Source organism: Lissotriton helveticus, chromosome 12 (genome assembly GCF_964261635.1).
Source record: "Lissotriton helveticus chromosome 12, aLisHel1.1, whole genome shotgun sequence".
NCBI classification, from domain to species: domain Eukaryota; kingdom Metazoa; phylum Chordata; class Amphibia; order Caudata; family Salamandridae; genus Lissotriton; species Lissotriton helveticus.
Genome location: NC_136073.1, coordinates 211,949,287 through 211,976,952, shown reverse-complemented (window position 1 = coordinate 211,976,952; position 27,666 = coordinate 211,949,287). Strand labels below are relative to the sequence as shown.

Genomic DNA, 27,666 nt, shown 5'->3' with positions numbered 1-27,666 from the left:
CAGAAGCACGCTAAAGCTATGGGCAACACAATAATGAATTTCTATTTTATCATCTATTGAGCTGCTTTCCCAATTCCTTTAGTCTTCCATTTGTTCTCTCTTTGGGTTGAGCACGAAGAATGTGGAAGCCGAGACTGACAATTTCATGGTGCATACAAATGGGAGATCAATTGCAAAATCATTCACATACTCATCCCTGTGATGTTTGGATATGTTTTTAACAAACATTGCTTCTCTAGGAAATGCTTTACTGCTCGTTAGTGAGGGAAATTATGCTTCCTTCAATTCCTTTTATCTAGAGAAATTCCTCATCCGTGAAATACAAGTGCTCCAAATGACGCTGAGAGGCTGCTTGATTCAGCACAAAAAATGGGTGGTTTCTGAGATGGGGAATCCTTCATCACTAAATTATACAGCGCTGATCTAACGTGCAAACATCTTTTGGCATCTGATAGCATAGCTGTGTGCATAGTTGGAAAACGTGTACTCCAGGTAGCAAATACTAAGGTTTTTTACATGGTCTCTTGAGAAACCATAAACTCATTTGAATGCATTAAATAATGCCCTGCCTTTCATCTGTTTGGTCAGTACTCATTAGGCCTAGATCTTTCCCATGTTCAGGTTTTCGATGTCCCTGCCGCCTCCATTTCGTTACATGAATGTTTGCAAAGATTGTTATCCATCGCAGTTTAACTCAATAGTGTGGATATTGCCCTGTCCTGGAAAAAGGGATTACTACTCCTTATTTGACTGCGTGATTCACCAACATTCTACCATTTAGGTTTTCAGCAAAGTGCTGGAGTTTTGCTTCCAGCGTGGGGTAAGCTTTCTGTCCCATTGTTCTTCAAATTTGACTTTTTGGTAGCTATCTTGCCAATTGGGATTGATAGTAGGCTGCAGGCTTAAGTCATTCAAGGAGCTACACATATCTCCCTTTAACATGACAAGTGGCTTTTGACATGCGTTTATCTTTTGCATGTAAAGTTCTAGCAGTTCAATCTAATTCATATGATTGTCATATAAAAATGTTGAACAAATTAGTCATAATACATCAAAGAATGTTTATACCATATAAATCGCCTAGTAAAGATAACTTTTTGCTGATAATTACCAGAGGTTCCCAAATGCTTTATCCATGTGGCACATTTCTAAGAGACTAACTGGTCTTGGCAGCCATAAACCTCATTTTACCAAAGTTTTTAAATCAAATGCTGCAAAAAGTAAAACCAAAAAAGTCCACCTAAATGTGACCATGTATGTTGAAATTTAAAGTGCAAAAACATTTCCCTCAATTTGATGTAATTTGAGCCTCTATACTGTGGCTGATAAGATGTAATATCGCCCAATAAATTTACTGTTAGCAATCGAAGGTTTCAACTCTAAATTCCCATCTTTTAATTGAAATTGACTGCTTCAATAAGTGCTATGGCTTCCGGCAAAATTTCTTTCAGCCAAGAAATTATTCTATCTGCTCTGCACCAAAAGCCTCTTGTGTCTTCAACTGAATCTCTATACAACCTGCTTGTTTTAAATTTTCTGAATTTCATTTGACTAGAATTTGTTTAGCTGTGGTCACTTATCGCGTACGGTGGACTTGCCTTTGGAAATGGAGCAGTGAAAGCCACCATTTGCAGATGTTTCATCATTTATCATCTTGCTCATTTCCAAGTATTTTAAAATAAGAGCATTTCAGTTCCTCGGATTAGTCATTCTTTTCATTCAGCTGGTAAAAGTACAGCGTCATCTGTCCTGCTGAAACTGGTACAATCTATTCTGAAGGTTTCGAGACAGCAACATGAGCCAACCCTTCTTGTAAACTTCAGTCACTAAATTAATTCTCGATAAAATAAATACTCTCCGGCCAGGAATAACTATGCAATTTGTTTGCTTGATGCTTGGAGAGCATATGTTTCCCACATCCAAGTGATATTTGGCTTTAAAATGAGGCTCTCAACCAGCCGAGGAAGAGGAGGATGACAGAAGGAAGTTACATTGAAGGTGATTAATGTCCTCAATTCTGGTTCTCCTTCCTTCACAATGCCAACTCAGCAATCCTCTTAGGCTGTGTAAGATATTGGTTGTCACTGGTGAGGAAGTGAATGGGATTTTCCTGGGTGCATTAAGGGCTGCTTGCCTTAAGGGTCCCCTGAGAGTTCTTTTAAGTTGGCAGCATTCTTTTGAAATTGGATTTCCAGAATAAGTCTATAGATTAAAGCATTCGTAGCACGCTGGACTATGACTGAAAGTACTTAAATCTCATGAACATAACTTTTTGGTTGGTAAGTAAAGTTACTCCTACCCAGTGTTTGAACCTTGCTAATAAAATGTTGACTTTTAATTTAGCCATAGGACAACAATAGTTAAGGGTGAAGCTTTTAGACTAAGGTCTTACATTTTCCAAGAAAAAGAAGAAAACTCTCACAAATTTTAAGTTAGGTTGGACCGGGAATGCTGATATTTTTTTAATTAAATTCTTTAAGAAAATAGAACAGTGCTTACTTTTGCAGCTGTAGGGTAAAATGGAGCAAAACCCAGACATGTCAGTCAATTACTTGACAAACCCACAAAGAATTTAACGTTGGGTGAACACCCAAATACCTATTAGTGATTGTTTTTAATGTCGGAGTATTTAATTTGAATATAAAAAGAAATAAGTTAACATTGATGTAAAATTCTAAAATATCAACTAATAAATTGTTCAGAAATATGTATTTTCATCAAAAACTGTGTGACAAGCTTCATTAATGTAATTCACTATTAGGTATTTGGGTGTTCACCTAACATTACATTCTTTGTGGGTTTGTCAAGTAATTGACTGACTTAGCTATAGATCTTTTCTCAAAAATATTTGATCTCCCTATGTATAGCAAAGTCAATTAGGTATATAGGGGTCCCCATTTTCTAAAACTAAGCAAAACCCAGACACCCTGCAATCCAGCCAATTTGGTTTGTTCTTGTTTTGGTGCATGTTTGCAGGGGCAGTGTGACGATGTCCAGCAATTGGGTTAGTTTGGTTACTAGGTATCTGAACCCTTTCTTCATGAAAGTGACGTTTTCAATGTGCATGGCATTGTATCTCATGGATATTTTTCAAGTTAGAATGTCACCCTATTCTAATTTTTTGTAAGATGTACACCTCATTTGTTAGTGAAACTCAAATTATTTTCTCCTTTTTTTGCTTCAGTGTACGGCTAATGAACGAGTTTACAAACATGCCAATACCACCTAAACCTAAGCAAGGTAAGTGAATAACGAGCCAATACAGTACTGGTCTGTGTGGTAGAAAGAAATTAAACATCATTTTGTGTATAAGTAAACAAACTTCCTATAGGAATTCTGTGGTAAATTGCTTGGTTAACGTAATATTGATTAGTAAAGTGTTGACCAATCCGTCTACATCAGCTGTTTAATGTGAAACTGGCATATTCACCGGAATAACTGAACCACTGAATGCCATCTTCTTTGATCTTGAGAAGCTTTCTTTGCAAAATGGCTAAGCTGTGCCCTGGAATCTGGTGTTAGGCCCTTGGTCAAGGATCGTCACATTGTGCCTCAAGGAACAATGTATAGTTGTCAATGCAGTGATGGGACCATTGCTGGCCTCCCTTGGTTTGATTTTATGAGTAATTGGAAGCAATGGTCCCACGTCTAAATTGGGTAGTACAAGAGCTCATGCCTGAGCTAAGGTCAAAGCTCCCATTCTACTTGATTCCTCCCCTTCCTAGCCCAACAAGGCCTATTCTGATGGTGATATTCTCCTAAGGGTTGAAGGGCGATGCACTCCAAGGTGCCTTGCCGTGTACTTTATCACAGTGTATTGATGCACAAGGAACATTCTGCAGTGCTACAACCTGTGAGGCCCCTCCAGAAACAATTGTCTCTTTGACTTGGTGTGATCATTCTTTTACCCACATTGCTACAACAAGGCTTTGCACCTGGTCTGCATTCTGAAGCCTTCATTCGTTAGGAGTCCATGGACAGTTTTTTTCCAGAACTGCCTAGCTGAACTGGAGCAGTCAGTGAAAGGTTCCCAAACAAGGTGGAGTGTGCTTCCAAATAGAAGTCTTCTAGATCTGCATAAATAATGAATAACTGCATATGCATAAGTTATCTGGCCACTTTATTTCAACGGAAAAATGTAGATTTGTGAAAAGCGACCGAATGGAAACTGTTTTTTATGAAAAATATCAAAAGCTCAGTAAGCCACATGAGGCTGCCTTGGAGTTCCAGCTTATTTTCACACTAAATGGCCTCTTTGATCACTTTAACTCCCTTTATTCCAAACTCTATTGTAGTGCAGCAGTTTGGGAACCTTCTGGACCCTCGTCGTGGGGAAGAGCCCAAATGTAAAATCTATTTTTTTCTTTCCCCCCATTTTGCCAAGAAGCATAACTGCTGAACACTGACATGGCAGCCACCTCTGTATCGTAGCAGCAAAGTCCTTCAGCGACACTAGGTGACCCTTCCAGTCCACCTGCAGAGCAACTGCAGCAGCTATTGACTGCACAGGACCTTGCTAATTCTCACATCCTCGCTGTGATGAATGCCATGAGTGACCGGATTTCTACACAGATTCTTTTTTTGTTGAGTTTTTTTTTTATTTAGCCCGGACTTGACCCAAAGGTATCAGAGCGCTTTACATGAGCACCAGTTGCGTTAGACACAAAGTCAATCTTGTGTGCTTGTGTGTCGTACTAAAATTGATGCAGACACACTAGACTTGCTCTTAGGCAGAACATCAATGATAAGTGAGTGGCCCATTGATGTCCAGGATGAATCTTCAGTGACTGCGAAGGCTACTTTGAAGACTGATGTGGAGCACCTTAAGGACCAAGATGTATGCATATGAGTCCATGTTCGGATACTTGGGGCCACATTAGGAAGTTACTCCCTTAAGCTAAATTGTCTGCAGTTTTCTTAGTTAAGAGGGCAAACGCTTTACTTCATTTTCAGTTGTACCCTCTGTAGCATCTTGAGGTTGGAAGAATCCTACTACAAGTACAAAACTGGAAGAACTTATTGGAAGGAGGTTAGCAGAATAAAAATGTTTTATAAGATTGTCTAAAGATAATCTTCGATGCAAGATTTCTTTAGCAGGATGTGTGCTTTTCACAAAGATGTTAAACTGCATCTTCTGCTTGACAGTAAGCCGGTGAAGCTTTCTCCTGGCTTTTGAGACCTTGTTGAATTTTCTTCACCCTTTGCCTTTCTGGACTGCAAAATTTTGCATTTTTTGTAGACTGGTAGTGGCAGTCTGTAGGAGACCCAAGTACGATCTGTTCAAGCAGTGATGGTTTAATATACGGTTCTTTTGAGGTGAAGAAGCTGATCTTCACCAACATCTTGAAGATATAGAAAATGGTTTAACTGACAGCTGTGACCTGTTTCTAAGTTTCTAACCTGGAATGAGCCCTGATGCGGAACAAACGGAATCTTGCTATCTGAACTTATCTTGCACCCCACACTAGGAGCAGCTTGGTTTTCCTGATTTCTGTTTTAGAAAATTCCCTTCTTAAATTTGGATGTAAACCGAAAAGACACATTGTCCAAGTGTGCCTGGCCATTCACGCAAACTAGGTGAGTATCCACTGCATATATTAGTACAAGTCCTTGTATAATCGGTAGTAAAGGTTAGGGTGGAGCCTTGCGGCACCCCAGAAGAAATGGAAGCTTGAGATAGTAATGGTGGTAGAAACAGGGTCCGTTTACGATCAGAAAAGAACAAGGATGAGAACCAGCTGGCCTTTTTAGCTGTAATTGACTCCCCTTGACTTTGCATGAGAATCACATGACCAACCGTATCCAATGTGGTTAAAGGGTTGAGTAAAATGAAACCTACATCCGACCCATCAATTATAGGGAAGCAGGAGAGAGGACGTGGTCTCCTCCGCCCTTGGGGAACCTAGTTACCAAGAGACAAAGTATCCCGAACTTTCCAGCTAAGCTGAAAGTTGCCTAGATACCATTTTTCCAAACTTTTCCCTAAAGTTGGCCATACGGTAATTGTCAATGAGGGAGACACCAGCATACATTTTTTTAAGCACAAGGAAGACTCTAACTTTACATTTGGCAGGTTCTTTACTGGTAGAGTGTAGGAGATTGCATCTGCAGCTGTCAGGGACCTGAATATTACAGCCAGACCAAAATCATCAGGGGAATCCCATTTAAGAAACCGCTTGAAGGCCAAACCTGTTTGTAGGAAGCCACAGAGTAGCACTGAATATTGGTCGGGTAGATAACGATGCCTTGGTATTGGATGGTTGTTTACTTCTGTAGCAACAATTTTAAATATTTAAGATGAAACGCTGTGAGCCACAAGGTTGACTGGATGTCAAAAAACAGGTTCTTGGAAGGGAAACAATTTCTTTTTTTGAGGAACTAGTTTATTAAATTGCAGAAGTAAAGTATTCTGTATGTCCATGATATTGATCTGACCGCAAATGTCTAATGAACAAACTTGTATGTGTGATGTAATGTCTCATCAATATGGTGTGTTTTGAAATGTCTAAGGCAAGTTAGCTTTTTTTAGATAATCGGGCCTCCCTTGTTTTTATTGATCTGGAATCCTGCAATTTGCTTTTCTCAATATTGCATTCCATACTACACTTTTACTGATCTCAAACCTTTGGGATGCAGAGTTGCCGGACCGTAATTTAAACTCATGGACTTAATGAATGATGACATTTATAACGCACAGCTTTCACTCCGAGGAGCATCTTGGTGCTGATGCAGAGGGGCAGTGGTACAAAGGTCATAAGAACGTTACGGAGATGATCAGATAAGTGAAAACACTATATTATCGAGGGCAGCAAAAATCCTGGTTTTCAAAAGTTTCTTGAACATGGATTCTGACTGTAAGAGTCTGAGATGAGTGGGTAATCTATTCCAAGCTTTTGTTCCCAGGACTGCCATTGACTTCCCCCTCTGGACGTCAGATGAAAGCTGGGAGGTTTTGATTTACGTCCTGAGGTATTTAGGTCCTGTTGACTTAAAAAGTTCTTAAGGTAGTTACTAAGATCTTAAAAATAATCGTTTTGTGTATGGGCAGCCAGTGGAGGGTTTTGAGTGCTGCTGATGCAGATGCCCCCCTTGGCTGCTGCGTTTTGGACTCTCTCTAATTTTTTCAGCACTGCCTTCTTTGCTCCCATTTATAGGCTGTTACAGTAGTCTAGACGAGACTGGATTAAGGCAACTGTGACTGTCTTTCTAGCTGTGATGAAGTAGATCAAAACAATTTTCAAAGCTTTTTTTTCATGTAGAAGCAAGTGCCAGCTGCAGAGAGAGCTTGTTGGTGGAAGGACAATGAGGTATCAAATCTTATCTAAAGACTGCAGATGACTGAATTTGCATTGGCGAATATCCAACTCACTGGGTCATTCTGTCAGCTATTGATGCACTCAGTTATTTGTTCATCCATTGCAAATATTAATATAGCCTGGATCCAGCCACTTGGGCATTTTTCCATAAAACAAGACTCAGTACAAAATAATCATAGAAGAACAAAAGGAGAGAGAGATATGGGATAGCACTTCTTGTTCTTTGTGTAGTTTGAAGAGTGATTTTTTTTTAAAGACACCTATGATGGTGCACATCGAAGTAAGTGACTGTTTATTCTCGGTTGATCTCCATTTGGTAAATTAAGGTGACCTCAGACAACTGATCAAGTGTGACTCAACTCCCAATCTGTGTGGTCCTTCTGAGTCCAAGCAGGTTATCTCTGCTGTTTCAGTCCTCATATGTATTTTCTCTTTTACCCTAAGATGATGGTAAGCAGTTATTGACAGCAGCACCTCAAGATTCATTCCTCCAGCATGAGTCTCTGTATTCATGTTAGTTTGTGCTTTGATGCTTTTTTCTCTCACAGATTAGATTTAACCTCCACGTCTTTGTGATAGTCTAGTCTTCATGAGGTACTCTTGTTTTCTTAGATTTTCTTTGCTGTTATCCATGTGCTGTTAGGTTTCCTTTCTCAGTGTGCTTTATTAGATCCAGTCCTAGACCTTCAGGCCTAGGGGAAAGTAGGTCTGTTTCTCAAATTCCATACAGCCTGTATTGATGAGCAAGAGAATATTTTATTCTTTCTTTTTTACCCTAACAATCGCAAGGTTAGACTGGCATTTCTTGAGAACTGCTTCAAAATATGAGGGTGTGGAATGCCCTGTTCCTTTTTAAATAGTGGCTATTTGGCAGATCTGTTTCGTGTGGTATGTGAAGATGGTGATGAAGCCCTGAAGAATGCTGTCAGGTGAGATGTTTTGCTGTCGGTAGCATATTGCAGATTGTCTTCCCCAAATCCCAACTACTAGGACCTGAATTATTTCAGTAATAATTTAGATTTCATTCGATATAGAGGGACTTAGTAAATATAGTTAGTGATCCCTCATAGTCTTTTCAGAAATAGAAGGGATTTTCCAGTTGGGGATTTCTACTTAATTTTGCATGTATTTTGGCAATGGATATCTTTAGTTAAAGAGAAAACAGAAAGGGGGGCACTTGCGTCTTTGTAACTATAGGTATGTCATCTGCCCTTGCAGTAAGTTGCTGATGGGGGAGTTCTTTTGTTTTTATGAAAGTAATTTCACTAAGATTCACATCTGTATTTTCCTTTCAGTTCCAGGTGACAAGATTGTGAAAGACATCCGCCCGGGTGTAGCTTTTGAACCCACTTATATGTACAAACTACTGATGGTTATCAAGTCCAGTCTTTCAGAGAAGGTAAGTTCCATGGACAACTAAAGGTTTTAAGTGTTTTTTCTGAACTGCAGTGGGAATGTCTTTTAAAACATGGTACTACCACATAGAGCGTCAAAAGAATGTTTCAACTTTATTCATTTATTTATGTTTGCAATATTTTGGGGGGTGTTATTCAGTAGGATGAGGGTTTTGTAACATGGTATTTTAAAAGTGCATCTTTGCACCACATCAATATGTGATAGCACTGAGTAGTATAATGGCGGGCAATGCACAGTTGATGGTTAAAAAGCACTAATTCCTGGGACTTTCAAGCCAGTTTCTCTCCAAGCAGGCTTCTCGCCACTTGTGTAACTGGGAACAAGCTCAGCTGCCTTTGGCAGTAGGTCTGGTAGTCTTGTGAATCTGTGGAGAATACCCTCCGGAGAAACATTGTTACTGGTAATTGCATGTCCTTACTCTGGCATATCTAGCAACTATTCAAGTAGACCGGATGTGTTTAACAGTAAACCAACATTATTAGTACTAATTTCTTCCCTTCTTCTTTATGTAACTCGAAGGTTATTTAAATTATTCTTGGTAACAGCAGATTCGCACCATCCTCTGGTATGCAGCAATAGCAGAATGATTGCCTAAGACCTTCTTTCATGGTGTAGATCATGGGCAGCCTCCAACTAGTCCTATGTAATCACTTCAGTTTTTTTATGAAGTAGTAAAAATCTATGTTGTAGCCTTTACTGAACCTAAAGTTAACCAGTCATCAAGAGAAAAATGTATCTGCATGCTCATCCCTCGTCTCAGAATCTATGGGCCCGGGTAACACTTAAATAGGAATGGAGATAGCTTTACCTTGAGGGTTCTTAATCTGATTATCTCCTGCACTCCATTGCTCTGTCTGGATACTTTCATGTTCGAAGCGTATATAAAGGTGTCTCATGTCACCAAGAGGCGGCTTTTCAATCCACAGGATTCTTAACTCCACTCCTCTTAGTTCTAGGTTTGTGGGCTCTCGATCCAAACCTCATGAAAGTAGACCATCAGACATGCATCTCTGCACATTTGCTGGAACTTGGATGAGTTGAGCATGGTGGAATTTCTATAGTTTCGACTCTGGGGAAGAGCAGTCTCTCCATTTAAATATTCTGTAGCTGGCATAATTTCTTATCCTTAAAAGATTTCTCCTGCATGGGAAAGGAGTTCTAGTGTACATTAGCAACACCGCAGACTTTAGAGTTGGGCTCTTGACTACCACATCTTCTACCTACTCTCCAACCTGTGAATGGCTCGCAAGTGAGAAATAAAAACAGCAAAATATATTCGTGGTTTTACAAGTCAAGATCATTATTATAACTCATGTTAGGTAAGTAGAAGGCTTATCTAAAATAAATCCATGTTGGTGCTTTCTTGATAACCTATTTTTCCCACTGCGTGTACTAGGTAATTAGATTGCTCGAGTAAAAATAGACCTTCAGTATATTCTTGAGTCTTCTGTCAACTTAATAAAGGCTACAATTCCTGGCCTAACATTTTGTTTTTATTATGATTTTACGTTTCGCACTGTTCAATATTCTAGTGCTGTAGAGGTCTAGGAGAACAATACATTAAATCACAATATGTAAAGTGGTTGTTTGCTTTCAATTTGTCTCTTACCAAAGAGAGGAAAACTAAAAATGCCTTTTCCAAATGAGCATGCAGGGAGAGTTGAGCAATAAAACATTACTTTCCTGTAACACTATTTCTGTCATGAGTATGTTATTTACATATATACTTCCTGAATCTCCCCAACCCCCGCACTGGATCCCGTGAGCATTGTTATAACGGAGACAAAACAACTGTCCAAATAGAAAATCTTACATCAAAATTAAATGTTTCCATTACTCACAAATGTAGAAGATAAAAAAACAGAAGAAAATTAGAATGGGTTTAAGACCGATAGCAACCTTGCTGTCGGAAACCTTATTCTTTTTCCACCTTTTAAAACTGAAACATGTAGGACAATAGCTTTGGTGTATGCATCCTTACCTAGAAGACAACATCATTCTAAGCCTGATGGGCCCTCTTCATTGGCAGCCTGTCGATTCTTTTTGCGTTAGTTGTTACTAACATAGTATTGGACTTGGCCCTTTCTGCAGGGTCATCTCCCAACTTTGTCATCACCCTCCTGTTTTATAAATCATTTTTATGTTGGCTTTTAGGGCTCTACTTACTTTACCCCTGCTAACCAGTGCCTGAAGTGCTTTCTCCTTAAAACAAGGTAGCACTGGCTTATATGAGGAGTAGGAGACCGGGAGCCAATTATTTAAACAGGTCCTGCAAACATGGCCCCAATGGAGTATGATCAACAAGAGGAGTGCAGTTCCTAAGGAATGGAAGGGGAAGGGAAAGACAAATCCTTTGTCATGTTGCCCTCACACACCCCGAGGGGTGTCATGCTTCATCATTGAGCCTTGCTCCTCGTCGGGCATTGCAACGCCGTCCCGACGAGGAGCAAGGCCCAATGATGAAGCATGATACCCCTCGGGGTGTGTGAGGGCAACATGACAAAGGATTTGTCTTTCCTTTCCCCTTCCATTCCTTAGGAACTGCACTCCTCTTGTTTCTCAGCATTGGCTTATAGCCATTTATCATATTCGATTTACTTGTAAGTGGCACTACCTGTGTCGAGGACCTGTAAATTAAATGCTATTAGTGGACTTGCAGCACTGATTGTACCACCTATTTAAGTAGCCCTTTAAATGTGCATCAGGCCTGCCACTGCAGCCTGTGTTCAGTGTGTAAACTGCCTTGTCGACCTTGCCAAATGAACATTTTGCCAGGCCCAACCCTTCCTTTCTAATGCATGTCATCCCAAGGGGTAGGTCTTGACAGCCCAGAGGGTAGGGTGTAGTATATTAAAAAGTGTGACGTATAAGTTTTAGTTTTGCATGTTCTGGCAGTGAAAATATCTTGAACGTTTTTCACTGCTGCAAGGCCAACATTGGAGTTACCTTATTACATTTAATAAGCTGTAATTTCCAAATGGAAATGGGTAACCGGTTCATGTTTGGTGTGTTTTGAATTGTAATGAAAAATCAAAACTTACAGTAAAGTCGGATTTTAATTTACAATTTTGAAAATGCCTCTTAGAAATTTGCCATTTTCCTGCCTTATCCCTTTAGAGCTTGCAGCTTGTCTCGGGGTCACATGCCAGGGTGTAGATGACAGTTGGGCTTTGTGTATTTCTCGTAGACTGACCCACACAATAGAGCTTGATGGGCCATCTCTGGGAGGATGGGAGGGAGGAGCTGGGCCCACTTAGACTTTAATAGGCTGTGTCCTGCCTCCACACAAAGGCGCAGCAAAAAACCCCTGTAGTTAGTCTGGAGCCAGGACAGGGAAGGCTGGATGCAAGTGGATTGTAAATGGAAACCTCTAGAAGCTTCTCCCACCTTCCAGAGTAGGGGCACCAGGTATAAATATTGGAACTCAGGCACCACCTCCTTAGTACACTTATCAACCTGTGGATACTCTACCAGGAATGTCTTCTGTGCTACTATGCTAAACTGCTGCCCTGCAGGACTGATGCCCTTCTGTGCTGACTTGCTGCCCTCTTGCATGGGTGAATAGGTATGGGCCTGCATCTCTTTAGCCCAGAACCCCATGGTGACTCCAAGGGCTTGTTGGCTGGCCTCCTGATCTGAAGCCTCAGGGACACATGCTTCCAACAGCCTTGCACCTGGACCCTGCAATCTGTGAGTCTACCCTGTTAAATGGTGCCACCCCAGTCCTATAACCTTGGTAGTAGGCTTAATGTACTCTTCCAGTCTTCCAGGTTGATCCAGCCGAATGGACGTCCAAATGGACGCATCTCCTCCACTGCGTGGTGCACACCCGAGCAGAACTGATGCATTGCTGCTGCTGTGTGGATTTGACTTCTTAAAAAGATCTGCATTGCCTTGCAACTGCCCCTGCCTGACACATCCTTTGTGCAGGCCCTAACATCCCTCATCGGCAGCCTCGATGAGGACACTTGACTCCGCATTGCAGCCTTTCAGCCCCTCAGAACGGCGGTGAGGATGTGTGCCACATCCTCACCGCCTGACTTCACATCGCAAGCCTTGTTGACTAGTTCCTGGGCAACGACGCAACCCCTCTCATCGCAACCTCACCACATTTCTGAACCAACACATCGCTTTGTCTACACAACACCTCTTCGCTGTAGGAAACTGGGTTTTTGTTGAAATACACCCTCTCCCCCCCGCGACGCACACACTTTTTGCCTGGTATTTTTTGCAACTTTGACTGAAGTATACTGGGTTCCTGCTAACCAGGTCCCTAGTACCAGTGTTTTTTCTCTAAAAAAAGTGCAATTGTTTCCCTCTATTGGCAACACCTTTAGTACTCTAAGTCCCTAGTAAATTGTACCCCTGGTACCTCGAGTATGAGGTACTAAAGAGGGTCCCTAAGGGTTTCAGCAGGAATTGTTCCACCCTATGGAACCCCTCCCTAAACGCATGCAAGACTGCCATTGCAGGCTGCGTGTGCTGGTACAGACAAAAGTGAAAACACAACATGACACACATCCCTGTGTGCCACATCCCCTAACACTGCATGTAATATTTTTAAGTCACTCCTACAGCAGGACTGACAGCCCTAAGGCAGGATGCCTAATATTACATGTATGGACATGCATTCATGAACAGATATGCCCATGTGCTGGTCAGTTCCATTACTACCAGTACAAGTGACAAGGGAAGCCATTTTAAGAAATGTGCTGGGCACTGGTGAAAAGGAGTTCCCCAGAGACATGATCACTCCACTGAAGATAGGGATGTCTGGTATCAAACCTCTCGTATTAATAAACCCACACTGATTCAAGTGTTGGATTTATTATAATATGCACCCAGAGGGCATCTTAGATGTGCCCACCTAAAACCTACCAGGCCCTGGTGTGTTGGCTGACTCGTTTCTGCCAGCCTGCCACCAGAGAAAAGGGTCTTACTCCCAATGGTGAGAGCCTTTGCTCTCAGGAGGTTAGGATCAAAGCCTGCTCAGGAAAGGGTATTTACACCCCCTCCCACAGGATGACCTGATTAGCACCCCAAGGCAGGGGAGCTTCAGAGAAGCTACTGCCTTTGAAATGAGAGTCCGGCTCCCCTCATAGGAGAGGAAGCTAACCACTTTTTTCCCAGAGCCCATTGGCACATGGCAGGTGGGAAAATTAGCCAATCAGGTGGCGTACCACCCCTACGGGGGCCTAATCTGAGGTAGATATAACTTTTCAAAAGTAGCCATCTTTGGGATGGCAAGCTTAGGAATTCTGGGACAGAGCTATGTCCACTTCCCACAAGAAATGGTCATATAGGGGGTGTAGTGACCCCAAGGGTCAGTAGCCAGTTGCCTACTACCCAACACTCCCCTAAAACCCCTAAATTCAGTATTTAGGGAGCCCAAGACGCCGGAAAAGCTGATCCTGCCAACCTGAAAAAATAAGACTGACAGAGTCGCACAGTAAGAACAGAAGACCCAGTAACTGACTTGGTGCCAACCCTGCCGGCCTGCCTGCTGATTTCGCCAATTGCGTCAAAAGTAGATTTTTCCTGCAGGTGCTGAGTCCCCAAAACATGGAAGACCTGCTAGCACTTTGCCCAAGAACTGAGACCTACAGAGGAACAGCAAAACTGTCCCCTGCATGCTGTAGAAAGCAAAAGAAGAACCTTGAGGACTCCGGAACCGCCAAAACCAGACGCCACCAAGCACCACTGAACTTCAAACCCTCCCCCCCCCCTTCTCCGGCCCATGTCGAAGTGGGCCAATGGCATTAGCATAACAAGCCCTGCAGGTACTGGGCCCACAGTGGAGTGCCTCCATGAACTCCCCAACGTCGCCTGCAGCCTCTGAGTGCAGGGCCCCTCAACTGTAAGTATTGCTGGATGGAGAAGCCAACACGCCAAAGACCCTCTGTTCGAGGCATATGGGCTGCAGACCACACACTGTTGCATTAGATCACCATCTGGTGGTGGGCCCGGATGATTACACTTTGTTGTTGTCTTGGAAGAGTCTTTGTCTGCTGGATGACTCCTCCCTTAGACCGTAGTGCGCATGGTCATCGACTCCATCGTCTGATTGGTTTTTTCCGCCATCGGGCTCTTGTGTTCATCGTTCGGTCTCGTTACCGATCTCCTTTCAAATCCATAAATCAATCTACAACATCAATATCGTCTTCGACACTGATTCCGGTTGCCCGCGTCGAAGAAAGGATCCACTTCTCAATTCCAGTGCTCGTCGGGGCCGTCGGGCCCAACTGCGCCATTGGGCCTTTGGCTCATGGAAAGAACACCGTTCAAGAAGTGCCCTCAGTTGTGACTCAAGTTCCCCACACTGACCTTCATGAGGTTTGCAACCTGTGCTTGTCTACAGAGCACGAGAGTCGAGACTGTGAGGCCTGCGCTTCATTCCGGTCCAAGAAAACAATCGGGGACCGTCGAGCTCGAAGAGCTATGGAGCAGTCCTCATCGTCCACACCAGACCCCATTATCGACGAGGCGCCGATCGAGGTAGACGTTGAAGAACAGCAAGAAGACGTCGCTCCCGGAGCAGAGGATCGATCCGAAGATTATCATCTTCCAGCTGGTCAACAGGTCGCGAGTAAGAGCATTGACCCTGTTCACCCCCCCCCATATCGGGACAGGCTTCGGTTCCACCCCCACCTTCGGGTCCGGGTATACACCGATAGAAACCTTCCGACAACCCGCCTTCAGGCTCGGCAGCGAAGAGTATTAAAAAGCCTCCAGTCGACTCGGGCTCGAGTCAGTCTGTCGGTCCCGAAAAGCAAAAAGTGCTTAAGCCGAAGTCAACACCGGCACCCTAACATCCATCGGTACCGAAAGTTACCAAATCGAAACCAAGTTCGATGTCGAAAGACGTTCTTCAGGTTAACGAAAACGACCATGGTAACGAAAAAAGCAGACCCGAAAGCAGTTTCCATACCGAAACACACTTCGCCCCCAAAGGCAGACGAGTTTAAACACTCGGGATCAAAAGCATAGATCCAAAGTAAAGGCTTCGGAACCGAAACCAAGACCCGTTCCAAAGGCACTAGACACTGTAAAGCATAAACCTGTCGGCCCCAAACAATATAAATCGGTGCCGAAAAAGGATTTACCAATAGAAGAGCTTTTCCAACCAAAAGACTAAAAATTAATCCAAAGACTGGACATGTGTACTCAGTGCCTGAAAAGAGGAAAACGGACTGTCCTAAACCATCGCCTGTTCCTCCAAAGAAGCATGTTCAGACCTCCCTTATAAGACTGACTTCACCAGAAGTAGAAATACTACCAGATATTTCTCCTGTACATTCACCGGCTAGCACACATAGCCTTATACCACAAGATGAGGATTATGGAGATACATACTCACAAGACAGTTATCATCAAATAGATGAGGTTAATGACCCAGATGATATTGCTGGGCCATCAGGTGACCAATGGGAAGATTACAATGCACCAGATGCACCAGATCTACCACAAGACGAGGCATACCTGTCTAGACTATCTCCACCAGATGACACCATTGGGTCCACACAGCTCATTCATAGAGCAGCTACTTTCCATGGAGTAGACTTGCATACAGATCCAATAGAAGAAGACTTCCTTATGGACACACTATTAACGTCACGTAAGACCACAACCACACTTCCAATACTTAATGGAGTGGTAAGACATGCACCAGAAATATTTAAAGACCCAGTAAGAGCCAAGGTAATTAACCCCAGATTGGAAAAGAAATACAAAGCGGCTCCCTCTGATCCAGCATATATTAAGGGACAGTTGCCACTAGATTAACTGGTAGTGTCAAATGCGGGAAAACGAGCCAACTTGCAGACAACAGGGGATGCTCCACCCCCTGACAAAGAATCTAAGCTTTTGGATGCTTCAGGGAAATGCACCCTATCACAAGCTGCAAATGTATGTAGGATTGCTAACACTCCAGCTCTGTTACAAAGATATGACAGGGCGCATTATGATGAGTTCGAGTCTATCATGCCACAACAATATAAGGCCAGGGCTGCTGACTTAATACAAGAGGGCAAAGTAATAACAAATACCTCCATAAAATGCGCACTAGACACTGCAGACACAGCATCTAGAGCAGTAAATACAGGGGTTCTGTTGCGCAGACATGCATGGCTACGAATCTCTGGGTTTAAACCAGAAGTACAGGCCAGTGTACTAAAGCAGCCATTTGACCAACAACATCTTTTCGGTCCAAATGTAGACAGTGCATTGGAAAAAATAAAAAAACATACAGATACGGCAAAATCAATGGGAGCATTACAAACGCAAGCCCATAGACCTTCCTTTTGTCGCTCCTCATATAGGGGCGCCTCTAAAAGTTTCCAAACTGACAACACCTCCTCTACTTACAAAGTGCCCAACTAATTCTCGCCTAATAAGGGATATTATAGAGGAGGGTATAGAGGGAACAATAATAGAGGCAGAGGCAATAACAATCCCCTCTACTCCCAAACCGTGACTTTCCTTCCATCCCCCCAGACCATTCCACTCCGGTCGGGGGAAGATTACAACAGTTCCTACCTGTCTGGAACTCCATCACCACAGACAGGTGGGTAATACCAATAATCCAGTCAGGTTATTGCCTGGAGCTCACTTCCACTCCTACAACAATACCACCAAGACAACGTTCTATGTCACAGGAACACCTCTCACTACTAAGACAAGAGGTAGAATCACTACTGCAAAAGAACGCAATAGAACTAGTACCAAAAGAACATCAGAACACAGGGGTTAACTCCCTCTATTTTCTCATAACCAAAAAGGACGGGTCTCTCAGACCGATTCTAGATCTAAGACCCCTAAACATATACATACATTCAGACCATTTTCATATGGTCACATTACAACAGGTTCTACCGTTACTAGAGGAAGGCGACTTCCTTGCCACATTAGACATCAAGGACGCCTACTTTCACATTCCCATTCATCAATCTCACAGAAAGTACCTAAGGTTTCTACTAGAAGATCAGCACTACCAATTCAAAGTGCTCCCCTTCGGAGTAACAACAGCACCTTGAGTGTTCACAAAGTGTCTAGCAGTAGTAGCAGCACACTTAAAAAGGGACAACATTCATGTCTTCCCATATCTCGACGACTGGCTAATAAAATCCAAGTCATACAACCAATGTGTACAGCACACGAGTCAGACAATCTGCCTGTTGCACAAGTTAGGGTTTACAAGAAATCGCATCTACAACCTTCCCTATCTCAGCAGTATCTAGGTGCCACAATAGATACTTCCAGGGCAATAGCGTACCCCAACTTAATAAGAATACAAGCTATACAAACTCTCATCAAAAGATTTCAGCCACAACACACTACAAGCTCGAGTGTTCATGCAGCTAATAGGAATGATGGCATCTTGCATTTTCATAGTACCATACGCAAGACTGCAAATGCTTCCCATACAAGAATGCTGGGCAAGTCAGTGGAATCGGGCTCAACAAGATATAACAGATCTGGTGGTGGTAGACGACCGGGCACATCGCTCTCTGCAATGGTGGAACACCAAAAACCTTTCCAAGGGCCGGCCGTTTATAGAACCTGTTCCACAAATGATATTAACAGACGCATCTCTCACTGGATGGGGAGCGAATTTAAAAAATCACACAGTACAGGGTACGTGGACAATGAAACAAAAAGTACTCCACATAAATTATCTGGAATTACTAGCAATTTTTCAAGCTCTAAAATCGTTCCAACATTACCTGTCACAAAGCTGTACTAGACCGGACGGACAATATTACAGCAATGTATTACATTCAAAAGCAAGGAGGGACACACTCCCTACAGCTCTCTTGGCTGGTGCAGAGCATTTGGAGATGGGCCATCCCTCAAAAAAAAATTCTGTTAGCAGAGCATCTGCCAGGAGTTCACAATCAATTAGCAGACCTGTTAAGTCGTCAAAGACAACAGATACACAAATGGGAACTTCATCCTCAAGTTCTTCAGCCATTTTTTCAGAGGTGGGGACAACCAGAGATAGATCTGTTTGCCACACACTACAACTACAAATGCCCCAGCTTCGCCGCCAGATATCCACACCCATTATCCAGAGGCAATGCGGTATGGATGAACTGGTCGAACACATTTGCATACTCTTTTCCGCCTCTCCCACTAATTCAATTAGTGGTACGCAAGCCACGACAACATTCTCTCACATTAAGTCTCATAGCACCAACATGGGCGAGAAAACCATGGTACACCACGCTACTACAGCTCTCCGTAGTACCACATCACAAACTAAAACTCTCCCCACATCTACTAACACAGAACCATGGAGAGATTATGCATTCAGATCCAATGCAGCTCAATCTAGCGATCTGGCTCCTGAAGTCTTAGAGTTTGGATATCTAAATTTACCTCCTGAATGCATGAATATCATTAAGGAGGCAAGACGTCCTACCACTAGAGCATGTTATGCAGCAAAATGGAAAAGGTCTGTTGTATATTGCATAAATAAGGTCAACCCCTTGGATGTTTCTATACAAAGCATCATATGCTACCTATTACATTTGCAAAGATCTAATTTAGCGTATTCCTCAATCAGATTACGTCTTGCTGCTAATGCAGCATATCTCCAAAACAGACAACATTTGTAATTGTTTAGAGTACCTGCAATCAAAGCGTTTATGGAAGGGCTTAATTGCATAATTCCTCCCAGAATACCACCCTCTCCAGTATGGAATTTAAATATTCTCACAAGACTTATGGGTCCACCTTTTGAACCATTGCATAAGTGTGAGTTACAGTTTCTTACATGGAAAGTTGCCTTTTTAGTAGCAGTTACCTCACTAAGAAGAGTGAGTAAGATCCAGGCATTAACATTTCAAGAACCATTTATACAACTTCATCATAATTAAGTGGTTCTCAAAACAAATCCAAAGTTTCTGCCAAAGGTAATTTCACCGTTCCATCACAATCAATCAATTGAGTTGCCAATATTTTTTCCACAACCGCAAACGGTTGCAGAAAGAGCTCTACACACACTAGATGTAAAAAGAGCACTTCTATACTACATTGATAGGACAAAACCTTTTCGTAAAACTAAACCACTGTTTATGTCCTTTTCACCTCCACATAAAGGCAATCCTATTTCTAAATCCGGCATCGCTAGATGGATTGTTAAGTGTATTCAAATTTGCTACCAAAAAGCAAAACGCGCACTATCCATTCCTCCTAGGGCTCATTCTACCGGTAAGTTAGGAGCATCTGTGGCATTATTAGGGAATATACCATTAGATGATATTTGTAAAGCAGCTACATGGTCTACTACACACACATTTACAAAACACTATTGTGTGGATGTGCAGGCAAAATAACAAGCAAGTGTGGGCCAGGCTGTACTAAAAACATGTTCGAGGCATATGAGCTGCAGATTGCACACTGTGCATAGATCGCCACCTAGTGTTGGGCCAAAAGTCTTTGGAAGTCACAGGATAGGTGACTCCTCCTTTGGATGATACTGCGCATTGTCATCGGCTCCATCCCCAGATAGTTTTTTCCGCCACCAGGCTCGGATGTGTTTCCAGCGCTCCGTGTTGGAACCGATTTCCTTCGGCACGCAATCCTTAACAACTTACAGAAATTAAGTTTTGAACACTTTTCCAGTCGATGCTTCTGTTCAAAACCAAAAACTTCGATTCCGGTCGTCGTAGACTGCCTCCGGGCCTAACTAGGCCTAGACTCTAGCTCATGGAAAGGACACCATTTAAAAAGTGTCCTCAATGTGGGTCGAAGTTTCCCCACACAGACCTTCATGAAGTGTGTAACCTTTGCCTCTCCCCGGAGCACGAGGCCAGAGACTGTTCCGCTTGTACCTCTTTCCGCTCCAAGAAGACTATCCAGGACCGAAGAGCGAGGTGAACAATAGCTCGATCTTCCGCTTCCATCCTGGACGACATCTTCGAGGAAGGCGTCAACGTTCCAGAACAACACGAAGTCGACAGCAATTCAGAGGCAGAAGACTCTGATGTCGAGGACATCATTCCGGCACAGTGGGTCATAAGTAAGACCGTCGACCCGACCCTACCTCGACACACCCAAAGAAGGCCCTGGTCACACCCTCGCCCTCCGGTGCACACCGACACACTGCTTCTACTGCCCCACCTTCGGGCCCGGCTAAGAAGCTAATGAAGCCTTCAGGCGACTCTGGCTCGAGTCGGCCTTCGCACGGTGCCGGCGCACACTTACCGGCACCGAAAAAGACAACTTCACCGGCCAAGCCGACATCCAAACCATCGGCGCCGAAACATACCACTACTCCTTCGGCACCGAAACCAAGGTCGGACCCAAGCAAACCCGCTTCGGATTTGATAAAACCACCGGAACGGAAAAAACCATTGGATCCCAAAAAAATACCGGAACCGAAAAAAACATCGGAACCGAAAAAAGTTTCGGAGACTAAAAAGACTCCTGCTTCTCCGTTTAAAGACATTGCCAAAAAGCCAAAACAAACTGCTTCGGTGCCAAAACCTTCCTCCGCACCAAAAGATCGGCCTCCTGCAGAGGACTTACCTTATCCAGGCCCTGCTCAATAGACTCTAGCTAAAGATCCAATCACTGGACAGCTGATTTAGGCTTAAAAAAAGCGACCACTGGACACACCAGCTCCAGCTCCGCATTAAAAGAAGGACATGGCTACCTCTCCCTTAAGACTGCCTTCCCCTTCTCTTTCTCCTGTACCATCACCACATCCTCCCATACCACAACATTCCCCAGCATCCTCTATTATACCAGACAATGCCAACAGGGATGATCGCTCTGATGACATGGGGGGGTAACATGCCTGATCCAGCTACTCCTACAGGATCACCTGGCCCGTGGGATGATTATAACACCCTAGATGTCCCAAATGTCCCTCAGGATGACATATACCCCTCAAGGCCTTCCCCACCAGAAGACACTATGGCTTTCAATCAGTTAATTCACAGGGCTGCTCAATATCATGGGGTAGACATGCATACAGACCCTGTAGATGAAGATTTCTTAATGGATACCTTTGATAGTGCACAAAGATCCTCATCCATTTTACCAATGCTTAAAGGAGTGATTAAGCATGCTCCTGAAGTCTTCAAAGACCCAGTCAGAACTCTGGTCATTAACCCTCGCATAGAGAAAAAATATAAAGCTGCTCCCTCAGACCCAGCATATATTAAAGGTCCTGTGCCACTAGACTCACTTGTACTTTCCAATGCACGCAAGAGAGCAAACTCACAAACATCAGGTGAAGCTCCACCACCAGATAAAAGAGTCTAAGCTACTTGACTCATCAGGGAAAAGAACAGCGTCTCAAGCAGCAAACATGTGGCATATCGCCAATACACAGGCATTATTAGCCAGATATGACCGGGCACATTATGACCAATTAGAATCATTAATGAGGCACCTCCCGTATAAGTACAAAGATAGAGCAAATTAACTTATCCAAGAGGGGAAAAACATCACAAACACCTCTATTCGGTGTGCACTGGATGCAGCAGATACTGCCTCTAGGGCAGTTAACACCAGCGTCCTATTTCGTAGACATGCCTGGCTACGCATATCAGTGTTCAAACCTGAAGTACAAAGTGCCATTCTTAATCAACCGTTTGATGAGCTACACCTATTCGGACCTAACGTAGATGTATCACTTGAAAAAATTAAAAAGTATACAGATACCGCCAAATCTATGGGAGCCCTGCAGTCGCAGGCTCCCAGACGTTCATTTCGTCGCTCATCCTATCGAGGGGCCACCAGGGGATACTCTTCGGACACAGCTTCTACCTCGTACAAATCCCCTACACAGTCCACTTACAGCAAGGGCTACCAAAGTGGTGGTTACAGGGGTAACAATAACAAAGGCAGAGGTAAAATAACAACTCCCGCTCTGCCTCTACCCCTGCCCAATGACTCCCTTCCCCCGTCCCATTCCACTCCTGTCGGGGGAAGACTTCAACAATACCTGCCAGCTTGGGAAAACATCACATCAGACAGGTGGGTGCTCCAAATAATTCAGTCAGGTTACTGTCTAGAACTAACATCCACCCCCCCAAACATACCACCCAAGCAACGTCCAATGTCACAAGAACATTTAACACTACTCAGACAGGAGGTAATATCCCTCCTGCAGAAAAAAGCAATAGAAATAGTTCCAGAGCATCAGAAAAACCAAGGAGTATACTCACTATATTTCCTAATACCAAAGAAGGACGGCTCTTTAGGACCCATCCTAGACGTCAGGCCTCTAAACATTTACATACAGTCGACCATTTTCACATAGTCACACTGCAACAAGTCCTTCCACTAATGGTACTAAACAACTTCCTGGTCACCCTAGATCTCAAGGACGCCTACTGCCATATTCCCATCCACACAGCGCACAGAAAATATCTCAGATTTGTGCTAGACGGGCATCACTACCAGTTCAAAGTGCTCCCATTCGGAGTCACAACAGCGCCAAGGGTGTTTACCAAATGCCTAGCAGTAGTAGCAGCATTCTTAAGAAGACAACATATTTGTCTCCCATATCTAGACGGTTGGCTCATAAAAGCCAGCTCATACAGCCAGTGTGTACAGCACACTCACGCTACTATTCAACTGCTTCACGACTTGGGATTCACAGTAAATCACACCAAATCGCATCTGCCACCCTCGCACATACAACAGTATCTCGGCGCTACAATAAACACCCAACTAAAACTAGCTTATCCCTCTCCAGCCAGGATAACAAGTGTACAAACTCTCCTAACAAAATTCAAACCGCAACACTCGCTACCAGCTCGAGTGTTCATGCAGCTCATAGGAATGATGGCATCTTGCATATTTGTAGTACCTCATGCAAGACTGCAAATGTGTCCACTTCAAGAGTGCCTAGCACTCCAAAGGAACAAGGCTCAAGGTCAACTATAAGACCTAGTGTTGGGAGACGGTCGGACTCATTGTTCTCTGCAATGGTGGAACACCAAAAACCTTTCCAAAGGGAGACCGTTTCTAGAGCCAGTTCCTCAAATAGTCATGACAGCGGACACATCGCTCTCCGACTGGGGAGCGCACCTACTGCATCACACCATGCAAGGCCGGTGTACACCGCAACAGAAGTTACTCCTTATCAATCATTTGGAGTTGCTAGCTGTGTTTCTAGCCCTAAAAGCCTTTCAAATGCAAGAGTCCAGTAAAGCTGTCTTAGTCCGCACAGACAATATGACAGCGATGTACTACATAAACAAACACGGGGGAACACACTCTCTGCAGCTCTCTGTTAGCACAGCAGATATGGAGATGGGCTATAGCACTAAAGATCTTCTTCTTAGCCCAACACGTCCCAGGAGTACAAAACACTATGGCAGATCTGCTAAGTCGACAAACACAGCAGATCCACGAGTGGGAACTTCATCCGCAAGTTCTTCATCGGTTCTTTTAAATGTGGGGACAACCTCAGATACATCTCTTTGCCACCCACGAAAGCGCAAAATGCCCAAGCTTTGCCGCCAGATACCCACACCCATTGTCCAAAGGTAATGCGATATGGATGAACTGGTCAAAACTATTTGCGTACGCTTTTCCTCCTCTCCCACTACTTCCGTTAGTGGTACGCAAACTACAAAACATTCCCTGACGCTCATTCTAGTCGCTCCAACTTGGGTCAGACAACCGTGGTACACCACGCTGTTGCAGATGTCTGTAGTACCACACCAAAAAATAAACCTATCTCCACGCCTATTAACACAGAACCATGGAGAGATCAGGCACCCGGACCCAGCTCAGCTCAACCTAGCGATCTGGCTCCTGAGGTCATAGTTTGGTTACCTCAACCTTCCTCCAGAATGCATGAACATTATTAAAGAAGCTAGACGTCCCACTACTAGGGTATGTTATGCTGCCAAGTGGAAACGCTTTGTCATATACTGCCAAAACAACCAAATAAATCCCTTAGACGTGTCGATTCAACACATCATAGGATATCTATTACACCTTCAAAAGTGTAATTTAGCCTATACGTCTATCATACTACACATTGCTGCCATTGCAGCATACTTACAAAATAGACAACATCTATCTCTTTTTAGAGTACCAGCTATAAAAGCTTTCATGGAAGGACTCAAAAGAATAATTCTTCCCAGAACGCCACCGGCACCAGTGTGGAACTTGAACATTGTTCTTACAAGATTAATGGGTCCTCCCTTAGAACCATTACATAAATGTGAATTGCAATTCCTAACCTGGAAAGTAGCTTTCCTAGTAGCAATTACTTCTTTCAGAAGGGTTAGTGAACTACAAGCATTTACCATTCAAGAACCTTTTTGCAAATGCATCATAACAAAGTAGTTCTTCGTACTAATCCTAAATTCCTTCCTAAAGTCATTTCACCATTCTATCTAAATCAATCAGTTGAGCTGCCCGTATTTTTCTCGTAGCCTCAAACAGTCGCAGAAAGAGCTCTACACAACTTAGATGTCAAAAGAGCATTACTGTACTATATCGAAAGGACACAAACTTTTCGTAAAACAAAACAACTATTTGTGTCTTTTTCACCGCCACATAAAGGCAACCCTGTATCAGAATCAGGGATCACCAGATGGATTGTTAAATGCATACAAATATCTTACCAAAAAGCAAAACTTACGTTAACAATTCCTCTTAAAGCCCACTTAACAAGAAAGATAGGGGCTTCAATGGCATTCTTGGGGAACATTCCCCTAGATGACATATTCAGAGCAGCTACATGGCTTACACCGCACACATTCACAAAGCATTACTGTGTAGATGTGCAAACTAAACAACAAGCCACTGTGGGCCAGGCTGTACTAAAAACACTGTTTCAAACAACTGCAGCGGATACTGGTGGTCGCCGCTAGGTGTGGGTACTGCTATACAATCTATGCATAGTGTAATCTGCAGCTCATATGCCTCGAACAGAAAATGCTACTTACCAGTATGTATCTGTTCTTGGCATGTAGAGCTGCAGAATTACACACGCCCACCCGCCTCCCCGGCTACCTTTATCTGTTCCAGTATTATCTTAATTAGATACAAATCACATGGACATCACTACCTCTTGTACAGCTCCACCATTTCCCTAATGGCGAAAAACAATCTGGGGATGGAGCCGATGCCCATGTGCAGTATCATCCAAAGGAGGAGTCACCTATCCCGTGACTTCCAAAGACTTTTGGCCCAACACTAGGTGGCGATCTATGCACAGTGTACAACTCTGCAGATCTACATGCCAAGAACAGATGCACACTGGTAAGTAGCATTTTCCTTCAAACTACTGCAACAGATGTGGGTGGCCGCCGCTAAGGGAGAAACTGCTGTGCAATCTATGCAACAGTGTGTGGTCTGCAGCCCATATGCCTCGAACGGAAAATGCTGCTTACCAGTATGCCTCTGTTCTTGGCATGTAGGGCTGCAGAACCACACACGCCCACCCGGCTATATCTGTTCCAGTATTATCTTATTTAGATACACAACACATGGTCATTTTTATCTGTAATTATACAACTCCATCCTTTGTCCAATGGCGAAAACAATCTGACGATGGAGTCGATGACCATGCGCACTACGGTCTAAGGGAGGAGTCATCCAGCAGACAAAGACTCTTCCAAGACAACAACAAAGTATAATCATCCGGGCCCACCACCAGATTGTGATCTAATGCAACAGTGTGTGGTTCTGCAGCCCTACATGCCAAGAACAGATGCATCCTGGCACCCCGTCTGTGGAACACCTTCCCCCTTGAGATCCGATCTTGTCCGGATCTCATGCCATGCTGTTCAGGAAAGCACTGAAAACCTGGCTCTTCAGACAAGCATATCACTAATCCCAGCATATTCCAGGTCCTCAGGCTCCACTTTCTGTCTTTTATCAGCGACAGGAAACCAATCGGTGGCAGTGCGCTCAATAAATCTTTTTTAACATAACATAACATACTGGTAAGTAGCATATTCCTCACCCGGATGCCCAGTCCAGAGGAGAAGAGGACCAAAGATGTCACCACCTACCCCAGCATTGCAAGAACCAGAGCCTCTAGTGGGTTTCTACTGAACTGACCACCCGATCAGACCCCTAGCCCCGCCCCCCCAAGCCTCTTTGTGACCGATCTCCATTGGCTTGCATTAGGAGCCCAACACTGTTAGCACCACTGCACCCAGCTGCCCTAGTGCCGCTGGAGGTGACCTGTTGGTGCTGCTTAGGGCCTTGCTCTGTGCTCACCTTTGACCAAAGACCCTGGTCCTCTAAGTCGCTGATAAGAACTGGTAAACCGCATATGATCTTAAAAATTGTCGACTTTTTGAACTCAAACTTATTTTTCTTTTAAAAAGTACTTACCTGAACAAATTGTTCCTGATGCCTAAATATGTATAAAGATACTTGCAGTGGCGTGTATCATTTATTGGCTGTTGTAGATATTTGCAGATGCCTTGCACTCCTCTAAGATAAGCCTAAGCCTGCTCGACCACACTACCCCCTAGAAAAGCACCTTCAGTTTGCTAGAGCAAGCTCTTGTTCACTCATAAGGGAACCCCTGGATTCTGCACAATATATACTTTTTAGATACGATATGAAGAGCCAGCTTCCTACATTCACGGATCCTTACACCACTCTGCAAACCAGGATTTAAGGTTCTTAGTTCGTCTGGCCTAACTGGTTCCCTGTTGCTGGCCAACATTCTATCTAGGTTGGTTTGTGACTTTGTTCCGTGCCGGATCGACCAGATATGCACATTTGGCACTATGCGATTTTTGGCGCTATTTTAAAATTGCATATCTCCAGTTCTACTGATTGGAGTTTTGTTGTTTTGGTCTTGTTTCATTTATTAAAGACTGTTCAATTTTTCTAACTTGGTGTAGGAACCTTTTTGTGTGGCGCTTTTGATATATGATATATGATATGATGATATGATAGTTATATATTGAGTGCACATTCACCAGCGGTTTCT

General features: G+C 43.5%; 1 protein-coding gene across 1 annotated transcript in view; it reads left to right on the top strand.

The window, feature by feature from the left end:
• The window catches only part of USP10 (ubiquitin specific peptidase 10), a 414,101-nt gene that overhangs the window by 151,852 nt on the left and 234,583 nt on the right, over positions 1 to 27,666 (top strand). Inside the window, exons 7-8 of the mRNA XM_078669861.1 lie at positions 3,185 to 3,240; positions 8,612 to 8,715. Of these exons, the coding sequence (XP_078525987.1) occupies positions 3,185 to 3,240; positions 8,612 to 8,715 (160 nt within the window). The remainder of the gene's footprint in view (positions 1 to 3,184; positions 3,241 to 8,611; positions 8,716 to 27,666) is intronic.